The sequence below is a fragment of the Condylura cristata genome, unplaced genomic scaffold (assembly GCF_000260355.1).
Source record: "Condylura cristata isolate star-nosed mole 26May11 unplaced genomic scaffold, ConCri1.0 scaffold00024, whole genome shotgun sequence".
Taxonomy (NCBI): Eukaryota; Metazoa; Chordata; class Mammalia; order Eulipotyphla; family Talpidae; genus Condylura; species Condylura cristata.
In genome coordinates, this window is record NW_004567125.1 from 20,310,411 (window position 1) to 20,331,099 (window position 20,689).

The 20,689-nt window shown below is 43.3% G+C and overlaps 1 protein-coding gene across 2 annotated transcripts in view; it reads left to right on the forward strand.

The window, feature by feature from the left end:
* PAPPA2 (pappalysin 2) overlaps window positions 1-20,689 on the forward strand; it is a 262,642-nt gene that overhangs the window by 111,732 nt on the left and 130,221 nt on the right. For both annotated transcript variants that reach the window (XM_004688509.2, XM_012729236.1), the window contains exons 4-8: window positions 4,080-4,373; window positions 6,318-6,510; window positions 14,110-14,231; window positions 16,738-17,227; window positions 20,219-20,347. In XM_004688509.2, the coding sequence (XP_004688566.1) occupies window positions 4,080-4,373; window positions 6,318-6,510; window positions 14,110-14,231; window positions 16,738-17,227; window positions 20,219-20,347 (1,228 nt within the window). The remainder of the gene's footprint in view (window positions 1-4,079; window positions 4,374-6,317; window positions 6,511-14,109; window positions 14,232-16,737; window positions 17,228-20,218; window positions 20,348-20,689) is intronic.

Sequence of the window (20,689 nt, forward strand, 5' to 3'; positions counted from 1 at the left end):
CTTGTACAGAGGCCATGATAATCTCAGTATTGTTTCACTTTTAGCATATGGCTGCTTCTTTTCTTATGAAAAGAAATCCTCACATTCCTCTTTTTAGACTTTTAGATTTGGGGCAACAAAGTCTTTATGCTTTACTCAGGCTTTGGCATGATTATGTATGTACATATGTGCACACACATGTGTGTGATTTTTATCAAAATTTGAAAGAGCTGTTATGAATTAAACCATGAAATAAATGAATGTCTTTGTTACCCATGTTGGGGTTGTGTGTCTGTGTCTATGAATGATTATAGTTCACCTATCTCATAATGTTACACCTTTGTTTTGGTTATATAAAGAGGGATCTAGAACAGTGTACATGGGAGAAAATTTAGAGCTCAAGCTGGTAAAAAGGATGTGAGGATTAATGGGCAGTGAATCTTGATCATTTGACAGTCTATAACAGATATAATATTGGGACATCAGTAGCTGTTGTTCCCAGGTCTTCCCCTTCCCCTCAGGCGAGGGAGATATGGGAGTTTTGGAAAACAAAGTATATGGTGACAGTTCATGATAACACAAATTTCTTCACATGGTATTTATGATCATCTCCCACTGTCCTGAAAGTTAGCTCTTAGAGAGTGGGGTGAGAATAAGGAGAAATTTTAGTGAGAAGATCATCTAGGCCCCCATTTTTATAGAGGAAGAGACATAGGAAAAGATTTAAGAGCAGGATCAAGGTCATATAGCCAATTAGGGTAAGGACCACACTCCAAGTTCCTCCAGTTCTAGCCAGTGTGATGTCATCATCACAGGTTCTCTAGCAGGCAGAATTACTGTAAGAGTTCAAGGACCTTGAACTGTACTGGTGTACATAGCACTTAATCCTAAATTAGAACATGCAAGATCCTATTCAACACACATATAGTAACTAAGCTCATTACTGTGTGTTCCATACAGATGATTTGGGGGCAGAAGTCTCGTCTCTCCAGAATCAAAAATATAACTGTCAGTAAGTGTGTTAAAAGGCTTATGTTTCTAATTAAAATTTAAGTGCTGTCTGGTTAAATCTGTATTCTGCTGTTTGGGAATGTCTGCTAATAGATATATGGGTGGGAACCCTGGCCAATTGTCCTGGGCATGGAGACTTGCTGGAAGTGTCAAAGACATTTTTATGCTTCTCTTCCACTTATAAATAAGCTAGTTTATTGAAAGGTGACTATGAATCTCTTGGAGACTATTCTTAGATTTGGAATGATCTCATAGTGTGGAGGGAGGCAGAGATTTTCAGAGGCTGATGGAAAGTTCACTATTATAACAACCTCCTTCAGATCATCCTCAGGTGTCTTCAAGGTCACACTACCAGTCTTTCCTCCTTCCTTGACACATGGTACTTTTACCACTCCTTCTCCTTATCCCTGGAGTCTTATTTCTGTTCAACTCTCATTTCCTTTAGTTACAGTGGAGAAGATCACAAGATGATTTGGGTTGAATATATGAGGGAATATGACAGTGCTTAGAAGGAAGGAATATATGTAGAAAATAACTATTAGTTTTTTTTTTCCCTAAGTTGGTCTCCAAAGTAAAAAGTATTCTACCCAAAACAAGTTCAAGTAAGTTTGGGAAACAAACAGTTACACAAATTTGCTGCAGGACTTGTTAGGACCTTTAACCTCAATCCTTTGTGACATGCTGCATTCATCTCAAACAACACTGATTTACTTCTCTCCTTCCACAAAGGGTTACCAAGACTAAGAGTGAATGTTAGCCCCCTTGAACATCCTATTTCTGATTAGTTTCTTAATCTGAAGTTTACTTAGAGGTGAGGGGAAGGAAAAGAAAGAGGAGAGAAAAGTATTGATTGTATGTAGAGGGGAGGAGTGAGGTAGAGGAGGAAAACTGAAGATAAAAGAGTAATTGTAAAGGCATTTGGGAGAGAACAGAAGACAGTTCTCTTCGAACATCTTTCTTGATTTGAAGGTCAGTTGGAGAGTTGATGTGAAGGTCAGTTGGAGAGTTGATGTGAAGGTCAGTTGGAGAGTTGAGAATATAATGGCCTGTGAACTTTGAAAGTGACTATTGCCATGATTGCACATGTAAACATGAAGGGGTAAGCATCTTCAAAAGTGGAAAATGGTGTATTTGGTACTCTGGAGGTTACTGAAATTGATGTGTGTTCAAACTACTTCAACTTTATGTTGACCTAATCATGATGCACAAAATAATTTGATAAAATAAAAAATAATAATGTTGGGTAATATGAATGTTTAATGGAAGTGGTAGAAGTAACAAGGAAGGGAGACAAAGTCTGGGTCTATTTTAGATGTGTAAGTAGACACTATATCTCAGGGTAAGTCTAGACTTGCTAAATTAATGTCAGCATGATTGAATAGACAGGGGGAAACTGGAACTTGGGTTTGGAAACCAGATGGTAGTAATGGCAGGTCAAGGTATTTGCTGTAGAAACCAGATACCCCAATACCAGATACATGATTGTGTCTTGCCCACAAAATCATTTATGTTGCTATTTACATGATAGCATGTAGAACTCAGGAATGGGGGATAGTCCTTGGAATGAGGACTGGATTAAAGAATGACAGACTTTTCTTCTGGGGGGCTGCTATACTCAGTAGTCTCTTGATCAAGGGAAGGATCATGGAGGAGTAATGAACTAAGTCCTGGGGAATGGGTCAGCTCTGGCCCATAAGGGCATGGCCAACCTTGAAACACAGCTAAGGTTGCTGCTGAACCTAAGAAAGTTTGTAAAAAAAATGTGTGAAAGATCCACTGTTTCAGATGCTAGAAATGAGGGTAAGGCTAATCTTGGCAATTTGGACAAGGTGGATAAAGAAGGAAAGTTAAGTACACTTGATCCTTGAACAAACCTAGAATTTGGGATGCTGACCCCCCATGCATCTAAAATCCATATATAATATATAATGACTTTGGCTGTCCCCAAATTTAAGTACCAATGAGCTGCTGTTCACTGGAAGCCTTCCCAATAGCATAAAACGTTATTAGCATTTATTTTGAATATTGTATATATTATATACTATATATTATATATATATATATAATAGGCTGTATTCTCATGATGAAGTAAGCTAGAAAAAATGTTAAGAAAATTATAAAGGAGAGAAAATACATTTATATTACTGTGCCGTATTTATCAATATCCTACATTTACTTTGTTTACAAGAAAATTCATGTGTACGTGAATCCACAGAGTTCAAGCCTGTGTCATTCAAAGGTCAAGTGTATTTCACGGGAAAAGAAGGGAAGCAGGGGTTGAGAAGCTAGGCAGATAGAAGTTGGGGAATTCAGAGGTCATTAGCCTTCTCATTTTTAAGGTTACAGTGACACCATGGGGTCTGTTATATCCACTTTATACACTAAGATATTCAAATCTTCAGAGCTCGTGCTTGGAGGCACCAGTGTCGGAATCAGATTTTCCTAACTCCAAACCCCATGTTCTTTCTCCTAGACCAAAGTTCTCAACCTGGAAAAGTTTTTAAAATAGTGATATATTCTGTTCTCAAATATTTGGGCTCAAGTCATGTGGGGTAGCATTTAGACATCGTGATTTTACTGTGCAGTCAGCATTGATAATCATGCTGTCTTACCTATTTGTTGTTGGTACTTAATTCAGCACTCAGGAGTAATAGGAACTAACAAAATGTTTATTAATGAGTTCAGAAGGTTTTATGCATACAAGAAGGTGTAGGCTAGGTGTAGGCTGTGGTGTAGGCTAGAAGAGCGGGAGGTGAGAGATTCACCAGAGACAGAGTGGGGAGTAGAACAGGTGGGTCTACTGAAATACACTATTGAAGGGAGCAGTGGGCAAGAGAGGAGAGGTCTGCTGTGCCATGTGGCTCATCCTCTGGCTGGGGATCAAGCTCATGCTGCAGTGGCTGGAGATAGCTTGATAGCACTGAAACTTAACTCTTATGCTACCAGAGAGGCCCTATGAAGTAAATTCTTTCCAGGCATTTTAAGATGATGATATCAAACATGCGATGATTATCAGAGGACACGATTAAAGATCAGAGGGTTGCTCTGTTTTACATGCTCAGATATGTTTTCTAAACTTTCCATTGCAGGTGGTGTGGTCCTCAACCCAGCCTACTATGGCATGCCTGGCCATACCAATATCATGATCCATGAAGTGGGGCATGTTCTGGGTCTCTACCATGTCTTCAAAGGGGTCAGTGAAAGAGAGTCCTGTGATGACCCCTGCAGGGAGACCGTGCCATCCATGGAGACTGGAGACCTCTGTGCTGACACTGCCCCTACTCCCAAGAGTAAACTCTGCCAGGACCCAGAACCTACCAATGATACCTGTGGCTTCGCCCACTTCCCAGGAGCTCCATTCAGTAACTACATGAGCTATACAGGTAATCGCATCAGTCTTGGGTTCATTTCCTTTGAAGATTCAGCAGGTCGTAGGACTTAGTCCTGGGAGGTTGAAGGTATGGGTGGTGGAAAGGATTAGCCAGAAGTTACTCCTGTCAGGGAGTGGAAGTATGTATAATCATGGTATATTCTTTTTCCTCATGTCCTTGAAGGACTTAAAGAAATACTGGGATATTATAGGATCTCAGCGACTGGATTCTCTACCACTGGAGAGATTATAAGACAAGCACACTTGCATCTCAGAACAGGTGCCAAAAGCAAAACACCTTTTGAGGTCTCTCTGGCTTCCTGAATATGATTATTTTTATTTTTACTCACCTTCTTATATGTTGATTCTGCAAAAGAGTTCAAAAGTGACAAAAAGATTTCTTCTTATTTGTCCTCTCATACCTTCATCGTGTGCGACAAAAAGTAATGCCATCCAGAGTTTCTTGATAACGGATAAAAATGTATCCTTAAAATTAAGGACTGCTTTGATTAGATAACTTGCTCCCTTATCATGCTGTAGGATGGAGGTAATTTTTCTCTAAGGTGCAGGGGTTAGAATGGTGATAAGTTCTAGAACTATTCAAAATAGGGTAACCCACAAAACCCTAGCTCTGCCTTTGAAGGGAAAAAAGAGCAGTGACTTTCTTGCCTAAGACAACAATATATTCCTACCTCTGTCTCATTTTGATGTCTAACCCAGGAGCATCAGAATCATGAGGACCAGGATTCCTGCTCCTTATCAAGGACGCACTGGACATAGTGTGGCACAGAGAGACCACACAGTGGGGTGGTGAGGGCTTAGTTGTGTAGGCAATGCTTTAGACATGGGCAAAGGAACCATCTAATAAGGAGAAGAGATCGTTTGATTATTTTTCATTGAAAAGGGTCTTGAAATTAAAATAAATCCCTTGCAATTTCTATGAAGAGTGGGAGATTTTGCCATCTCCAAGAGTAAGATGGAGACCATCCCCACCCAGTTCTGCTACCTTTTTGAGATATTTGCTCTAAGTCCCATGAGTATTTTCTGAATACTTACTAACCTTTGCCAAAGTCACTGGGCATAAAACAAGCAGGTGTCTGCATCCCCACAAACCATCACGGATGAAAAGGCCATGTATTGAAATACTGCCATCTTGTGGTTTTCTGAATAAGCAGCCATCAGCTCAGAGCAACCCTGTACCCCAGGGTCTGAGTCCCACCCTGCCCAGCCCAACATCAAGGTAATGTCTTTGATGTTAATAGCAGCTATGTCCACAATCGCCAGTGATAGAACCAACCGAAGTGCTCAAAAATATGACTGAATAAAGTTGTTCTGGGATCTGTGCTCAATGGAATACTACTCAGCTATTTAAAAAGATGAAATAATGAACAAAATGAATGGACATCAGGTGATTGTGCTAGGTGTGATAAGTCAGAAGGCAAATGGCTATCTGTAGATTATAAATGACAAAAAGCATTTAATGACAAAGCAGAACAAAAACAGGGCTCAGACTTTGTGAAAAATACACTGGTTACCAAAGTAATGGGAAAGGCAGAGGGAAGAGATGGTACAGGAAAGACGGAACAGGCCATGGGGATGGTCAAGGGAGGGTCAGTACACATGTGGAGGGCTAAAAGGCTAACCCAAACTTACACAGACATGTAAATGACTGACAGATGCATTTTTTAAAAAAAAGATGATGACTCTGCTTTAGACTTTAGAGATAAGCAAATGCTAGTCTCTGCTTTTTATTTTTTTGTTTATTTTGCTTGCTTTTTTTCTGGAAGAGAATGTATTCACTCATTCAAGTATTTCTGAAATAAGTATTCCGAATAAGTATGAGATATTGTGTTATATGCTGGTGTGTAGGGCGGGAACAATGCGGAATTTATACTCATTGAGGTGGATTTCACAGGTAAAAACCTTTACCTCCATGTTTTGTCTTTTGTCTTTATAGATGATGACTGTACCGATAGCTTCACCCCTAACCAGGTGGCCCGAATGCATTGCTATCTGGACCTTGTCTATCAGCAATGGAGTGAAAGCCGAAAGCCCACCCCCATTCCCATCCCTCCTATGGTCATCGGGCAGACCCCCAAGTCCCTCACTATCCACTGGCTGCCTCCTATCAGTGGAGTGGTGTATGACAGGTGAGCCTGGAGAGCCGGTGTCATTTCTCTGTGGGGTTTCTGATGCACAAGAGGAAGAAAGGAAGTAAATGTGGGCACCACTGCTTAGGCACCTGCTTCAGTTGTCATCTCCTTAGCAGAGCTCCCTGGACTTGCTTGTAAGCCAGTGGCTCACCTTGCTGCTCCTTGGTGACGAGCCTATCAGGCGTTGCCTTGGAATATCACCTCTATCAGGCTTCCAGCAGCTGTGAAGAAGATGATAAATGTGATAAAGATGGTGATAAATGTGATAAAGATGAACCAATATACCCAGAGTTAATCTTTCCCCCTTCATGTCATGTAGTATGTGGATTACTTCTGCTGGGGAAAAGAAGGGAAGTTTTTACCTCCAGGAACTTCTGAAGCTGCCCAGTGTCCAAGTTGTGCCTCAGGGGCTTACCTGCATAGGGAGACATTTCCAATGCCTTCTCCATTACCTTCTGTGGCCTGCTCCTCATGCCACTATGGCAGCTGTCTTGTGGAATTGTCATTGTCTGCTCAGTTCCCTAGTTGTCCCACTCAGTTGGCAACTCTGAAGGCGGGACTGTTTTTGGTGTCTTTATCTCTTGGTCTGTCTCAACAGACACCTAATGCATGTTTATTGAAGAGCATTATGATATCAGAAGTTTGCTTTTGTTTATTCTTTGCATATTGATATCAATGAAGGCCAAGGGAATGTTTATAAAAAGGAAAGATGGTAGGAAAATAATGCCATCTTACAGCTGGTAGAAAGATGGGAAGGGGGTCGTGGTTTAAGAAGGATCAAAATCCCAGTTTGATCTACGCTGTCTCTAATTTCAGAACCTACATCCACCTTGTTCTAAATCATGATTGGCTATGCCATTTCAGTCCCTCCATGTGTGAAGCATTGTGCAAAGTCTTTTTACCTGGGTTTGTTTCATTTTATCCCTGCAGAAAACACAACTCCTGCTTTATAAGTGAGATATCTGAGGCCTAGAAGCCAAACTCCACCACTAATTAGAGGTGATATGGGGCCATCCTTGAATCTCAGAAATAAGGAATATGGAGTAAATAGTTTCTTTGAATTTAGAACTTCCCCATTTAGCAAGTAGATGGCCCTCTTATACATGTCACACTTCCCCTCAATGTCAAGTCCCAGGTGAGGAGCTGGGTGTCCCTGCAACTTGTTCCTTCACACTCTAGCTTTGAAAAAGCCTGAGAGAGAAGACCGAATAGACGGGGATGGGAACCTAGAGTAGGAGAATCATTTTCCAAATGGATGGTTCCAGCCTGGTGGGATCTTGATGACCTGATGCATGCCTAATGCATATGATTGCCAAAGCCCATAGTCCTTAGAAAGAAGCCCTGACTGTCATCCACACCTGAGTGCTTGAGGGCTCCCCTGTGAGTCAGCATGTACCTATGCAAGACATGTAAGAATCCTCTTCCGGTGCAGCTTTGGTCGGCCAGGCTGAACAGTGTGTCCTTCATGGGCATGTGCAAGCCGGAGTTTTACATCTGTTTACGTAACGTGTAAACAATTTAATCTTTCAATTCTCTTTGTGGTACAAACGTTACGATAAAGCAGACATCAGTCCTGGCTTGCTGAAGTCTGTTGGCAGAAAAGGCTGAGATTCGCTTCCTTTTCTCAGCTAGGTGGGCTGCTATTTTGAGGCTTCCCGATACGTCTGTCGGGGAGACTCACGTCACACACCAGCCATTTGTGTCACACTTGGAGTTCTGTTTATTGTTCCCGGGTAGGTATTTGGAATCCTTATGTCAGAGAGGAGCCGAACCACGCACTGAGCAGAGGCTGTGGGAGGGCCAAGTGCATCAAGGAAATGTGGTTTAGAATTGTGTCTACACTTAAAGTGAGTGCTGACTGGAGTCAGAGGTTGGGGTTGCACTACACCTTTCATTGCTAAAGTACTGGACACTTGATGGTGTTTGGGAACTTGCTCAAGGGAATTAAGGAACTTGTTGTGACTTTAGCAATTTACTTAATCTCTCAGAGTTTGAGTGTCCTTCTTTGTAAACAAAGGGTTCTTACAGGGATTAGAAACAATTTGTGAAAAGCATCTAGATCTAGAGCAGAATGCCAGATTAATAGGGGCTTATAGGTAGAAATAGAGGGGAGTAAAAGAGACCAAAGATGTAAGGTGAGATAGTAAAGGAAGAGTTTATTGTGCTCTCAGGTGAACTTCAGGGGAAAAAGTGAGGTCATGCTCGGGAAGGAGGTTATGGGTTTTATAGGTGCAGAGGGGTGACAGCTCAAGACTGCACTAGTTTCGAAAACAGCATGTTTTCCACCTTTGTTTTTTTGCAAAATTTGTTTCCACCTGTTTTTCTGCTGTCTTGTCTGCCCACTTTTGGTAATGGGCACCAACTCATGTCCAAAACTACTTCCTGCTGGGGCCTCTCTCAGCCTTTTGTTAATAAGTGTTGAATGAGCATCGTTCTCATAGTCTACTTCCTGCCTGAGTGGGAGGTCGTCGTGGAAACCTTGGAAAAGAAAATTAGGCTAGGTTTTCTGGCCAGGTTCCTAGTTTAAGGTAGTCTTTTAAAATTTATCTCCTCTGCCTGAGACGGAAAAGATTGGTAGTCTCTGATAACCAGTTGGTTGAATGTCGTCTGGGTTATCCAAGAAACCTGTGTTTTGAGAAACCTAATGAGACAAGGAGCAAGCAGTTAATGCTCGGATACCTAGAATTAATGGTCCAGCAAGTCCCGTTATAAGCGTTGTTAGCCATGGGGACCAGTTAAACCATCCTTCATACCAATTTTGGGACAATTTCCACTGTTTCTGCCTTTCTGCTAGTCGAGCCCAGAAAACTGGCATAGAGTCTCTGATGACCCCAGAATTATTGGCATAGAAGCAGCAGGCTTCACCCAGAGCAGCACACATATTTCCTTGTTGGAGGAATAAGAGATCTCATCCCTGCCTGTTTTGTAAAACCATTTCTGCTAATCAACCAGCCCTGATTCATTTATGTAGTAACAGCATTCCTCCCGTAAAAATAGACATGGGGAGAAGCTGGTTGAAGGATTGGTGACTCGTTTCAGAAGTACACATTTGGAAAAACCTGAGGAGACAGGGAGCAAATGTGAAAGAAAGAAAAAAATCATAATTATTGGTCCCAGCTGCGGGAGAATCCATGTCAGGAGTGAGGATGTGAACCATGACTCCAACAGTATGGAGTATAGGTTAAAGAGTTGGAAGTGTTGATAAGATTGTTGGTTTGAGTGAGTCCCATGCCAATTCTGGACTGGCGAGATCCCAAGGATTGAAAGCAATCTGTGTATTAGGTGGTGTCACTGGGTGACAGGGGAACTCATCAGGAGCCGCAGTCAGAGCAAGAATAGGTGATGCCAGTGGCCACATCCCTGGAGTTCACAACCGTTGGTGTGGTGAGGATGACCAGATATGGGCCTGTCCACCTGGGCTGTAGAGTCTGAGAGTGCCATTCTGTGGTGAAGGTACTTTTCCAGGAGAGACTGATGCATGAGTCCATCAGGCACAAAGAGAGATGAGCCAGACTGGATGGCAGTGTAGGTATCAAAGTGAGTAAGATGCAGTTCAGTGGAGGAAGTGTATTTTGCCTACTTGTGTGCAACCTGGAATTTGTATCTTGGGAGGGGTCAGAAGAGAAGGTTTACAGAGAAAAGTAAAAATAGGACAAAAAGGGTTTTGGTGGGACTGAAATTCCAGGAGACCCCTTGGAGTCAGAGGTCTCTGAGCAGTTCCAGGGTTTGGGTGGGATTCAAGAGCAGTGGCAGTTGTTTCAGAGAGAGGACCTGGAGGAGGTTGAAAGGAATGAAGTACAACTGGCTTTAACTATTAAGTAGGCACAAACTTAAGGGAAGGTCAACAAGACTAAAATTTCCAAATGTGGTAAAAGGGTCTCTATATGGTCCCTGCCTAGAGTCAGAATAGTTTAAGAATATTTGAGTTCTTACTGCAGATGAAAAAGAAATTAATGTTTGGTTTTACATAAGTACTGATATTAAACTTATCAAGTCATTCTAGCACATAACATTTTCACCGCTCTCACAACTTCAACCTTCTTGACGTGCTACATTTTCTTTTCAAGACCTTCAAAATACTTATTTTCAACATATTTCTTTCTTATTAAACCCACAGCTCACTTTACTCAACTTGTGAACCGTGACAGATTTTTTTTTATTATTACAGAGTTTATTTTTACATCATTTTGCACATTTTTTTTTCCATCTCGATTGTAATCCCCGCGGGTTTCCCATCACCAAATCACCCCTGTGCCACCACCATAGTCCCGTGCATTTCCCTCCCTTCCCCCCCCCCCGTTTTTGATCCCATTCCTCACTCCACCCCCACAAAATGTCTCTGGTATATGGTTGTTCATTATTTTTGTTATTTTTCCGTTGTCATTTCGGCCCACCTTTGGTAATGGGCGCCGACTCATGTCCGTAACTACTTCCTGCTGGGGCCTCTGCCAGCCTAACACTTACTAAATGGGAGCTGGCTGTGTAGTAATCACCCCTACCCAACCATATTGTCTTTCTAGCATATTACAAGATACTGTTTTCCTCCCCCAACCAGTAGAGATACCTGGATTTGTGTTGCATCCATCATAACTGGGCTTCTTCAAACATTCTAAATATCTTAATGAGCCTTACTAAGTGATTTCCCTTGGTTATTCAATCATTGTTGATAGTGACTATTCCACTACCCCGAATTTGGTGCCTGAGGAGCTCTTCATCATCAATACTAATTGTCTTGGATGACTGGAAAAGAAGTGCTGGGGGAGAGGGGAGGTTTGCAGCTGAGGCTGGTTTCTGTGCTAACTGCTAGGGAGTGAAAGTACAGAGTTCAGTTTGAACCTGCGCATGAGCAAAGGAGAACTAAAAGGAATGGGAGTTCTCTTAACTTGGCACAGCAGTGTCCTCAGACAGGAGCCAGAATATACAGTGGGTGCCCAGGGGATGTTGAACATTTTTTCACATGCTTGTTGGCCATCTGCATTTCCTCTTTGGAGAAGTGTCTTTTTAGCTCTACTGCCCATTTTTTGATGGGGTTGTTTACTTCATTTTTGTTGAGTTTCATCAGTTCTCCGTATATTTTTGTGATCAGTCCTTTATCGCTACTTTTGTGTGAGAAAATGTTTTCCCAATTAGTGACATGACAGATTTTATCTTGAATTTTTTGCTAAAGAAATCAAGGCATTTACTGGGAGAAGAATATCCCCTCTCCAAGGGGAAAAGATAAGTATACTAGTTTTTTCTGGAAAGAGACTTCATCAGGAGAGGTTTCGATAAAGACCTTAGAAGCAAGTTTCTCTGTTAACATAGGCCAGGGTAAACAAAGCAGGCGATATTGGGGTTAAAATGTAAGTCTGGAGCAGCTGGGAAAGCCCCATAGACAAGGAGATCTTGGAAAGTGTGTGAGGATAGAACCTGAAGGGGGTGATGACTGATCCTTTTGATAGACAGGCCACTGGAAGACATGGGTCACTTCCCTTAGGACAGGGGAGATTGAGGGCCTGGGCCAGTGAATGAAGAGAAGGGTTTGTCATGTTAGGCAGAGACAGTGCCAGGGCCTTGAGGAAGGGCTGCTGGAGGGCCAAGCAGGCCCTCTTGGTCTCGCCATTGAAGGGTAAGGGGCCAGTAGGAATTGCTTTTGCCATGACATACAGTGGCTTGGTCAGGAAAGCAAAATTAGGGGCCCAATGACAGAAGAATCCTACCAAACCAGGAAGGAAAGGCTTTGCTCTGCAGAAGCAAGAGAGGGAAGGTACCTGATGGCCTGTTTGCGGCCCACCATTAGTTGTTTGGAAGCAGCAGTTAGGCGGAGGGTTCGGAGAGGATGGCCGGTTCTCACCAAGCAGTGGTGATCTCCCTGAGAGCCAGTCGATTTTTCTTTTTGGACCAGGTGGATGGGCAGTAATATTCGTCAGAGGTGTCCCCAACAATGGAGGCAGAGGAGGGACAATGTGAAAAGAAAAGCCAGTGAGAAGAGAAGGCAAAGGAGGCAAGGGGAGAGTCGAAGAGAGGTTCAGGAGCCAGGGGAGTCCAGCCAGCTGGAGTCAACCGTCGGCGGCTTCTGGGTTTCGGCACCAAAATGTTAGAAATAGAGGCGAGTAAAAGAGACCAAAGATGTAAGGCGAGATAGCAAAGAAAGAGTTTATTGCCCTTTCGGGCGCATTCGGGGTGGGGGAAAAAGTGGAGTTGCGCACTCGGGCAGGGGGTTACGCGTTTTATAGCCGCAAAGGGGGAGCCGACGCGAGACTGCACCAGTTTTGAAAACAGGATGTTTTCCACTGGTGGTTTTTTTGCAAGATTTGTTTCCACCTGCGTTTTTCCGTTGTCATTTCGGCCCACCTTTGGTAATGGGCGCCGACTCATGTCCGTAACTACTTCCTGCTGGGGCCTCTGCCAGCCTAACACTTACTAAATGGGAGCTGGCTGTGTAGTAATCACCCCTACCCAACCATATTGTCTTTCTAGCATATTACAAGATACTGTTTTCCTCCCCCAACCAGTAGAGATACCTGGATTTGTGTTGCATCCATCATAACTGGGCTTCTTCAAACATTCTAAATATCTTAATGAGCCTTACTAAGTGATTTCCCTTGGTTATTCAATCATTGTTGATAGTGACTATTCCACTACCCCGAATTTGGTGCCTGAGGAGCTCTTCATCATCAATACTAATTGTCTTGGATGACTGGAAAAGAAGTGCTGGGGGAGAGGGGAGGTTTGCAGCTGAGGCTGGTTTCTGTGCTAACTGCTAGGGAGTGAAAGTACAGAGTTCAGTTTGAACCTGCGCATGGGCAAAGGAGAACTAAAAGGAATGGGAGTTCTCTTAACTTGGCACAGCAGTGTCCTCAGACAGGAGCCAGAATATACAGTGGGTGCCCAGGGAGTACTAGCCACTCATGAAAGCAGCCCAAGCACCTCAATGGGGTTTTGAAGGGTCAAGTAGGCAGTAGTTAACCACAGAAGGTGAGAAATGTGATTAGGCAGAAGTAAAGCTTGTGATTGGGAATGGAGTTAGTTCATTATGATGGGAATATAAAATTCATGAAGCAAGGAAGGCTAGCTGAGAAGGCTCTTGAATCCAGGTAAGGAATTTGAATGTGCCCCCATGGGTGACGGAGAGGCAAAGGGCATTGCATTTTACTGACTTTTGCTTTATGTATGTGATTAACAGCAGGAAGGTCAGACCCAGGACTGTATATAGATATCACAGTTACTCTGATAGTTGCTGTCTGTTTTAGTGGGGAAAAGAAAGAGGTCTTTGCTGGACCCATAGAGAATTGATATAGAAGGGAGTTTTGTGTGGCTCTCAGACTGTTATTGTGTTGAATATTCCAGGATAGGAACTACCCACATTCATCTCAGCAAATCTGCTTCATGACTTTGTTAAATTCTTCTACTTCCTAAGCTGGAAATATTGATGTCACTATGAATTTACAAAAGTAAGGTCTGCAGAAGGAAATGAGTTGAGAAATAGTTGTGTTCCCACTTACCCCTTAGGCCTCCTTGCCTCTTGCCACTCCTCCACTCCCAAGGGTTTCCAGATTTCCTTATCCCAGTTCATCTGAGAGATCCCCCCACCCTGTCTTCACTTGGTCTTCCCAGGACTCCCGGCAGCATGTGCAGTGCCTGCACGGAAGATGGGACGTTCCGTCAGTATGTGCACACGGCTTCCTCCCGGCGTGTGTGTGACTCCTCCGGCTACTGGACTCCAGAGGAGGCTGTGGGTAAAGGATTATGGCTTTTTATATGCTTTGGTGGCTGCTAAGAATGAGGGTGGAGGTAAAGGGTGGAGTAATGGCATGAGGAAAAGTGGGGTGTGTGTGTGTGTGTGTGTGTGTGAGAGAGAGAGAGAGAGAGAGAGAGAGAGAGAGACTGCCTTGCTCTCTCCAGGAGTCTGGGAAGGACTCTGCCTGGCCTCTCTGTGCTGGATGTCTCATGTATCCTTTGCACAGAGACGCAGGGCTAGAGTGAAGCAGAGGACAGTGGGATGAAGAAGTTAGTCAAACTCAGGGGGTGACTTCCATTGAGATAGCTCCGACGTGTGGGCTACATGTGCCTACCAGCCCAGGGAGCAGCCTTGCTCCATGACAGTGTAAGCTGATCTCTACCTCCTCTCTGTCAGGAGAGTAATGGAGAACGTGTTGTAGGGAACACTCACACACAGGCTCAGCCAGTATGGGTGGGGGTGGGGTGGACTAGGTGTTCCACACTGATTGTTCTCATCTACATTATTTTATGAGTCCATCAATCACCAGGACTTGTTGTGCTTTGGATATGATCTAAGCTGGGCTCTTGGAGCCAAAGATATTTTTAGCTGTCCCTTTTCCTGTCCCTCCCCCAACTTTTCATTCACATATCCACTCACATATGTCTATCAGTGTCTCTAAGACAAATGCCAGCATGATCTATTCGTTCATGCTGTTGACATGGATTTTAGTCCCTTTTGATGTATGGCTTGACTTCTTCCATTTCTGTCAGCAATACTTACTAATCATCATCTTTTTTCTTATATGAAGATCCTGAAAAGCACTCAGTAAGATGTATGGGAAATGGTCCTATTTCATTTAGTTTCCCATCTTGATTCTGACAGGGAAAAAGGAGATCTAAAAGTTACAGTATCTGCAAGATGTCCCCTTGGCCTCCCAGTTATTCAAATGACAGAGCTTCAGGGAGAAATCTGGAGCGAAACAATTTACTTGATTGATTGTATTGGACATTTTTCAAATGAGCATTTTCAGGGAAGAATGAAAAGTGACTGTTGAACTTACATGGAGGCTACATTGGACTCATGTAAAGGCTGGCATTTCATAAAAGGCCATTGCTATGGGAAAGTTTTTCCTGTGCTGTTTTAATACCTATTTGACTCCTTGACCTGCATTTATTATTGGAAAAATTAAAAGTCATTTGGTAAAGGTGAGAGGAATGGGAAGTTCTGGGTTCTAGTTTGTGTATTGTGTCTTGAGGCAAAATAGTCAACAGTTAGCCTCTACATCATGTTTTATTATAACATGAGATCATAGTAAAAAGTTTCTAACATTTAGTGCTGCTGCCTGGTTCACTTACAAGGGCTTTAGTTCTGCTGGTGTTTGGGAATAAATATTGGAAGATACTGATAAAAAACACTGGCTTTCCTTTTCTTTGAAAGGGTGAAGAACCAAATAATACTTAAAATATACGCACTAAAAGTGACTGAGTTTTCAGTAAAGCATGCACAAGCACATGTATATGTGCTGATATATGTAATGATACTTTTGGCCATCAACTTTCTTTTTGTGATCTTTTATATTTGAGTGTATTTTTTCATTTAATTTTAAAACACTGCTATAATTGAAGATTTCACTATTACATTTTCACTTGACTACTGAAGCTCTACATTTTTCCCACTCAAGAATACCCTTTTCATCCTCTGCCTGTAGTTTCCTCCATGCAGTGAGCTGCTTCCTTACATTCACCTCAACTCAATGGCAAATGTCAGTATATGGTTTTAAAGTTTGCCTAGGGTCCTACCTGGTATACTAGGGACTAAGTTTGCCATTACCACTGTGGCCTGAGTTTCCTGTCTCACCCACTGCTCCCCTGAGCAGTGTATTTCAATCAGTCTACTAGAGAGTGCTCCCTATTCTCTTTAGTGAATACTGTCACGCCCTGCACCTCTGGCCTACACCCCAGTTCTCCTACATAAAACTGAAAAAATCAACAAGGTTTGCCCAATAGTTGATTGGAAGGACTGTCAAGGGACTGTCTTGGGGAGTAAAAGTTTTGTGAAGAGCCTAGTTAAACAAAGATTAGAGTGGCAGTCTAAAATGAACATTACCATTATTAAGAACTAAAGTGGCTACAGAAGCATTAATTTAAGCACAAATTTTTAATACCTGAGTACAAAAAAATAAAGATTATTCTTTGCTCAAGGATTGGTTAGGGATATGATTGACTTTCTCTGCATAGGCCTTAGGTTTTCACTTAGGATCTTGGCCACTCTCTTCCCCATGACCTTGAGGTGTCTCCTATTACAGGGTCCCATGTAGAAGTAAAACAGAGCAAGAGTAGAATACTTTTGAAGTGTTATATCTTTGTCTTCAGTAGTATTTAAGATCTCACCCATTCAGCTGACCAGTTTCTGTAGGAATTTGCTCTCAGTTCTCTTCTTTGTTCTAGCTGCTGATCTGGGAAATATATTTTCAGACTATTAATGGTGATTCCTGATGTGTCTTTCTGTGCTTCTTCCTCTAGGGCCCCCAGATGTGGATCAGCCCTGTGAGCCAAGCTTGCAGGCCTGGAGTCCTGAACTCCACCTATATCATATGAACATGACAGTCCCCTGCCCTGTGGAAGGCTGTAGTTTGGAGCTGCTCTTCCAGCACCCTGTCCAAGCCGATTCCCTCACCCTCTGGGTCACCTACCTCTCCATGGACTCCTCGCAGGCACTCTTTGACACGGAGATCTTGCTGGAACACCAAGAGTCTGTGCACCTGGGTCCCTTAGATACTTTCTGTGACACCCCACTCACTATCAAACTGCACGTTGATGGGAAAGTTGTGGGGGTGAAAGTCTACACTTTTGATGAGCGCATGGAGATTGATGCAGCCCTCCTGACTTCTCGGCCCCACAGTCCTCTGTGTTCGGGCTGCAGACCTGTGAGGTACCAGGTGCTCCGCGAACCCCCTTTTGCGAGTGGCTTGCCAGTGGTGGTGACGCATCCTCTCCGGAAGTTCACGGACGTGTGAGTTGGGCAGTAGAGCTTTCTAAGTCATGGGGCTTCCTGGGACTTTGGGGGTGGATTTTAACTTCCTTTATTCTTCCTTTTTTACAACCTGACCTGTCCATAGTTAGATAAGTGACCCGAACCTCAGAGGGAATTTTATTCTAAAGTGGCCTATCTGAGATGGAGGAAAATACTTCCCAGAAAGGGGTGTGCAAGTGTCCTGACCATAAGACACCACTAGTAGGATTGTGGCAGAAAGAGGCCAGCACTTGAGGCTTTCAGTCAGACCGCATGTAATTGCGGCAAGTCAGTTGATGAGAATCAGATATCCTGTCTGGTAGCAAGATTTAATTTCCGATGCCTTGCTGCAGCTTTGGGAGAATCTGCCACAGCTGTGCTAATGCATGAAGGCTCCGGTAGCTCCTCCACAGTTGAGGAGAGAGACCTGGCATCTTGCAGACTGCATGCAGTTTCACAGTTTCCTCATGGTGTGTGCGACACAGTCTCCGCTTTTCCCCCTTTCCTCCCTCTCTCTACTTTCCTCCTCTAGCTTTGTCTTCATTCTTTCTACTTTTAGTGAGTTCTGCTGTGTTGCTGGCACTGTGAGCTTAGTGCTGCGATAAGATACAGGAATTCAGCTTCTAGAGGAGGAAGCTGGCATGTCCAGGAGCAAATTCTCCTCACTTCACGCATGATTTTTCTCAGAGGGCAGTGCACAGGATGCAAAGGCTTTATTGAAGTGGCGACATGGCTTAATTTTTGCTGCATCAGGAGTCGTCACACACATAGTCGTTTAAAACAGTAGGTGCTGTTTTCTCATGATTCTCTGAGTTGAATGGGTTTCTTGGTGGCCCCTGGCCAGAGAGCTATATTCCAGAACAGTCTAATGCACACATTAAATGTTCAGCTAAGACCCTTGCATGTCTGGGAAGAGGAAGATGCCACACAATTTTTCATTCTCAAGGAGGCTTTGCCCGGGCTTGTTCTCATGGTGGTGGTGGGGCTCCCAGAAGCATGCAGGAAAAACCCACTGTGTTCACTCCTTTCAAGCCTGTGCTTGCATTATTTATGTTAACATTTCACTTGCCAGAGCAAGGTGCATGGCCGATTCCAGATACGTGGAGTAGCAAATGCAGACTCCTGATAAGAGGAATGGCAGGGTCACATCACACCATGGCAGGGGTTCATCTGAACTGGGAAGGATTTGTAGCCATTTTGCAGTCCACCCTAGCTACAGAACATAGAGGAACATGTCCACCTTGAGCTGAACTACTTAACTTCCCTGCTAATATTTACACTCTGAATTGGAACTAGAAGACAGTGGTCAAAAAACTAATGTGTTCTTGGATGCAAACTTTGCTTTGTATTTGTTCTCCATGACTGAAATAAAATGGAGTACTAGGGTTTAAAAAAAAAAAAAAAACAGCTAATGTGAATGAAAGGCTGGATGGATTTAAATTTAAAACACACCATTTTTGAGCTTCTCTAAGAAAGCAGTTAAAATGACATTGGTGTCTAACTTGTTATCTGCACACATGCTCACACAAACACACTTGAAGGTCAATAATATTTCATTTTATAGATAAGAAACTAAAGTGCAGCTCTAATGTGATTGAATAGTGTGCTCCAGTGTCAGACTCAGGATTAAAATCCAATTTTCGGACTGAATCTCATTTCGGTCCCCTTTCCTTAGTAACACACTGCCCTCTGTGAACTCACATCACTGAAGACAGGTCTCTCTGCTGCTGAGCTTCTCCTCTAAGACGTGAACACTCAGACTGACACTTTCCTACCACGCAGTGTAAGACTTTATTTGTGGCTGGTTGATAAGGCTAACAGGAGCAGTCCTGCAAAGGCAAGCCAGCAAAATTGATGATGATATAACGTAGGCTTTGCTTTTGAAATTTCTGGTGTTCCCATGGGATGAACTCCCCTGAAGAACACTAATTTGGAAATGTAGGTCTTTGTCTTTGATGTTTCGGTGACTTTCCTAGTAATATGACTGAGAGCCAGTACAGGTGTTAATGGTGTTTCGAACCCTCTTGACTTTTCCCGCTTGCTGGCTGTGGCATCAAGCAAGAGGGCGGTGGCGTTGTGATGGAGTTGGCAGTCTGTTACAAGAGGCCTTGGCAGATATGAGGTGGCAGTGACATCCCCAGCAACCTTTGCAACCTTCTGCTGGCACGCTCAGCCCCTCGCAGTTAACACTGGCAGTGGTTTTCACTGGGGCAGGCACTGGGGAAAACTAATAGGACACAGTTTGTCTTTGGAACTAGCCCCTTTCCCCTTTTTGCATCCTTTCACCTAAGAGCTCTTCACCTGGTTTGTGTGTTTAAGCTCAACAGAGAGTCTGGTAAACTCCTTCCACCTCTGGAGTCAATTGATAAAACACTCCGTTCCTGAAGATTGTATTTGGGCGGGTTTGGATGTAGACTGTAATGAAATGTATTTTTCATTGTGGAACTACATCCCAAAAATGATGAAGGAGGAGGGTACTTTTTCCTCCTCCAAGACACAGTTCCTCTTCCTTCTATGGATTCAGTCTTCTCATTGATAAGAATTCTCATGAGAGTCAAGAAACGTGTGACCCACCTACCCAAGAAATGCTTTGCTGAGCCCAAATGCTAAAGTTTCCCTTGGGTTTTTTTGTTTGTTTTCTTTTTTTACTTTGAAGACGCACAAAACTACGTTTTAGTAGTTAGACTTTTCTTTTTTTAAAGCATGGTTTAGAATGAAATGTCACCTTCCTAGAGAGTGAAAAGTTGTTAATTAATTCAGCAAAACTTATACCTCACTAAGTGAAACATACTGGGATTACCAAAATAAGTAGTCTAAACATTCTGCAGTTCTAGAAAACTAAGTGCCCTGATCTTTGTTTCACATAATGTGGCCTGTTTCACTTTTACGTTGCCCGTTGTATTTCTTTTAACCTCTTGCAACCCATCTGCAAAGGATCCAGGACATGTTTGTTTTCTGGAAGTAGTGGTCACAACCCATTGGTTTCCACAGGGAGGTCACACCTGGGCAGGTGTATCAGTACCAAGTTCAAGCAGAAGCTGGAACAGAACTAGGAGAAGCTTCGCCTCCTCTGACTCACATCCACGGAGCTCCTTACTGTGGTGATGGGAAGGTGACAAGGTGGGTATTGCATGCATAGGTTTGTGGGAGCAAGACACCCTGCCCTGCTCTGACCAGGAGGCACACCTGGAGTTTGAATGTGACTGATTTGGGGGGCTGGGGGTTTCCTGTTGGGGCAGTGCACTGTGTGATTCTGGTATTAAGGAAAATCCAGGACTGGATAGGGGTCTTGGGAGGTCACTCACATACCTGCATAGATCTCACCATGGGATATTGATGCTGTGGGGGCCCTTTAAAGGTTTCAAATACCAGCCTGAAGTCTCACAATGGTTCAGGGCAGGGACTCCTGGAGGAGACTGTTTCATGTCAAACAAAGCTGAGAGAGGATGTGAGGATCTCTTT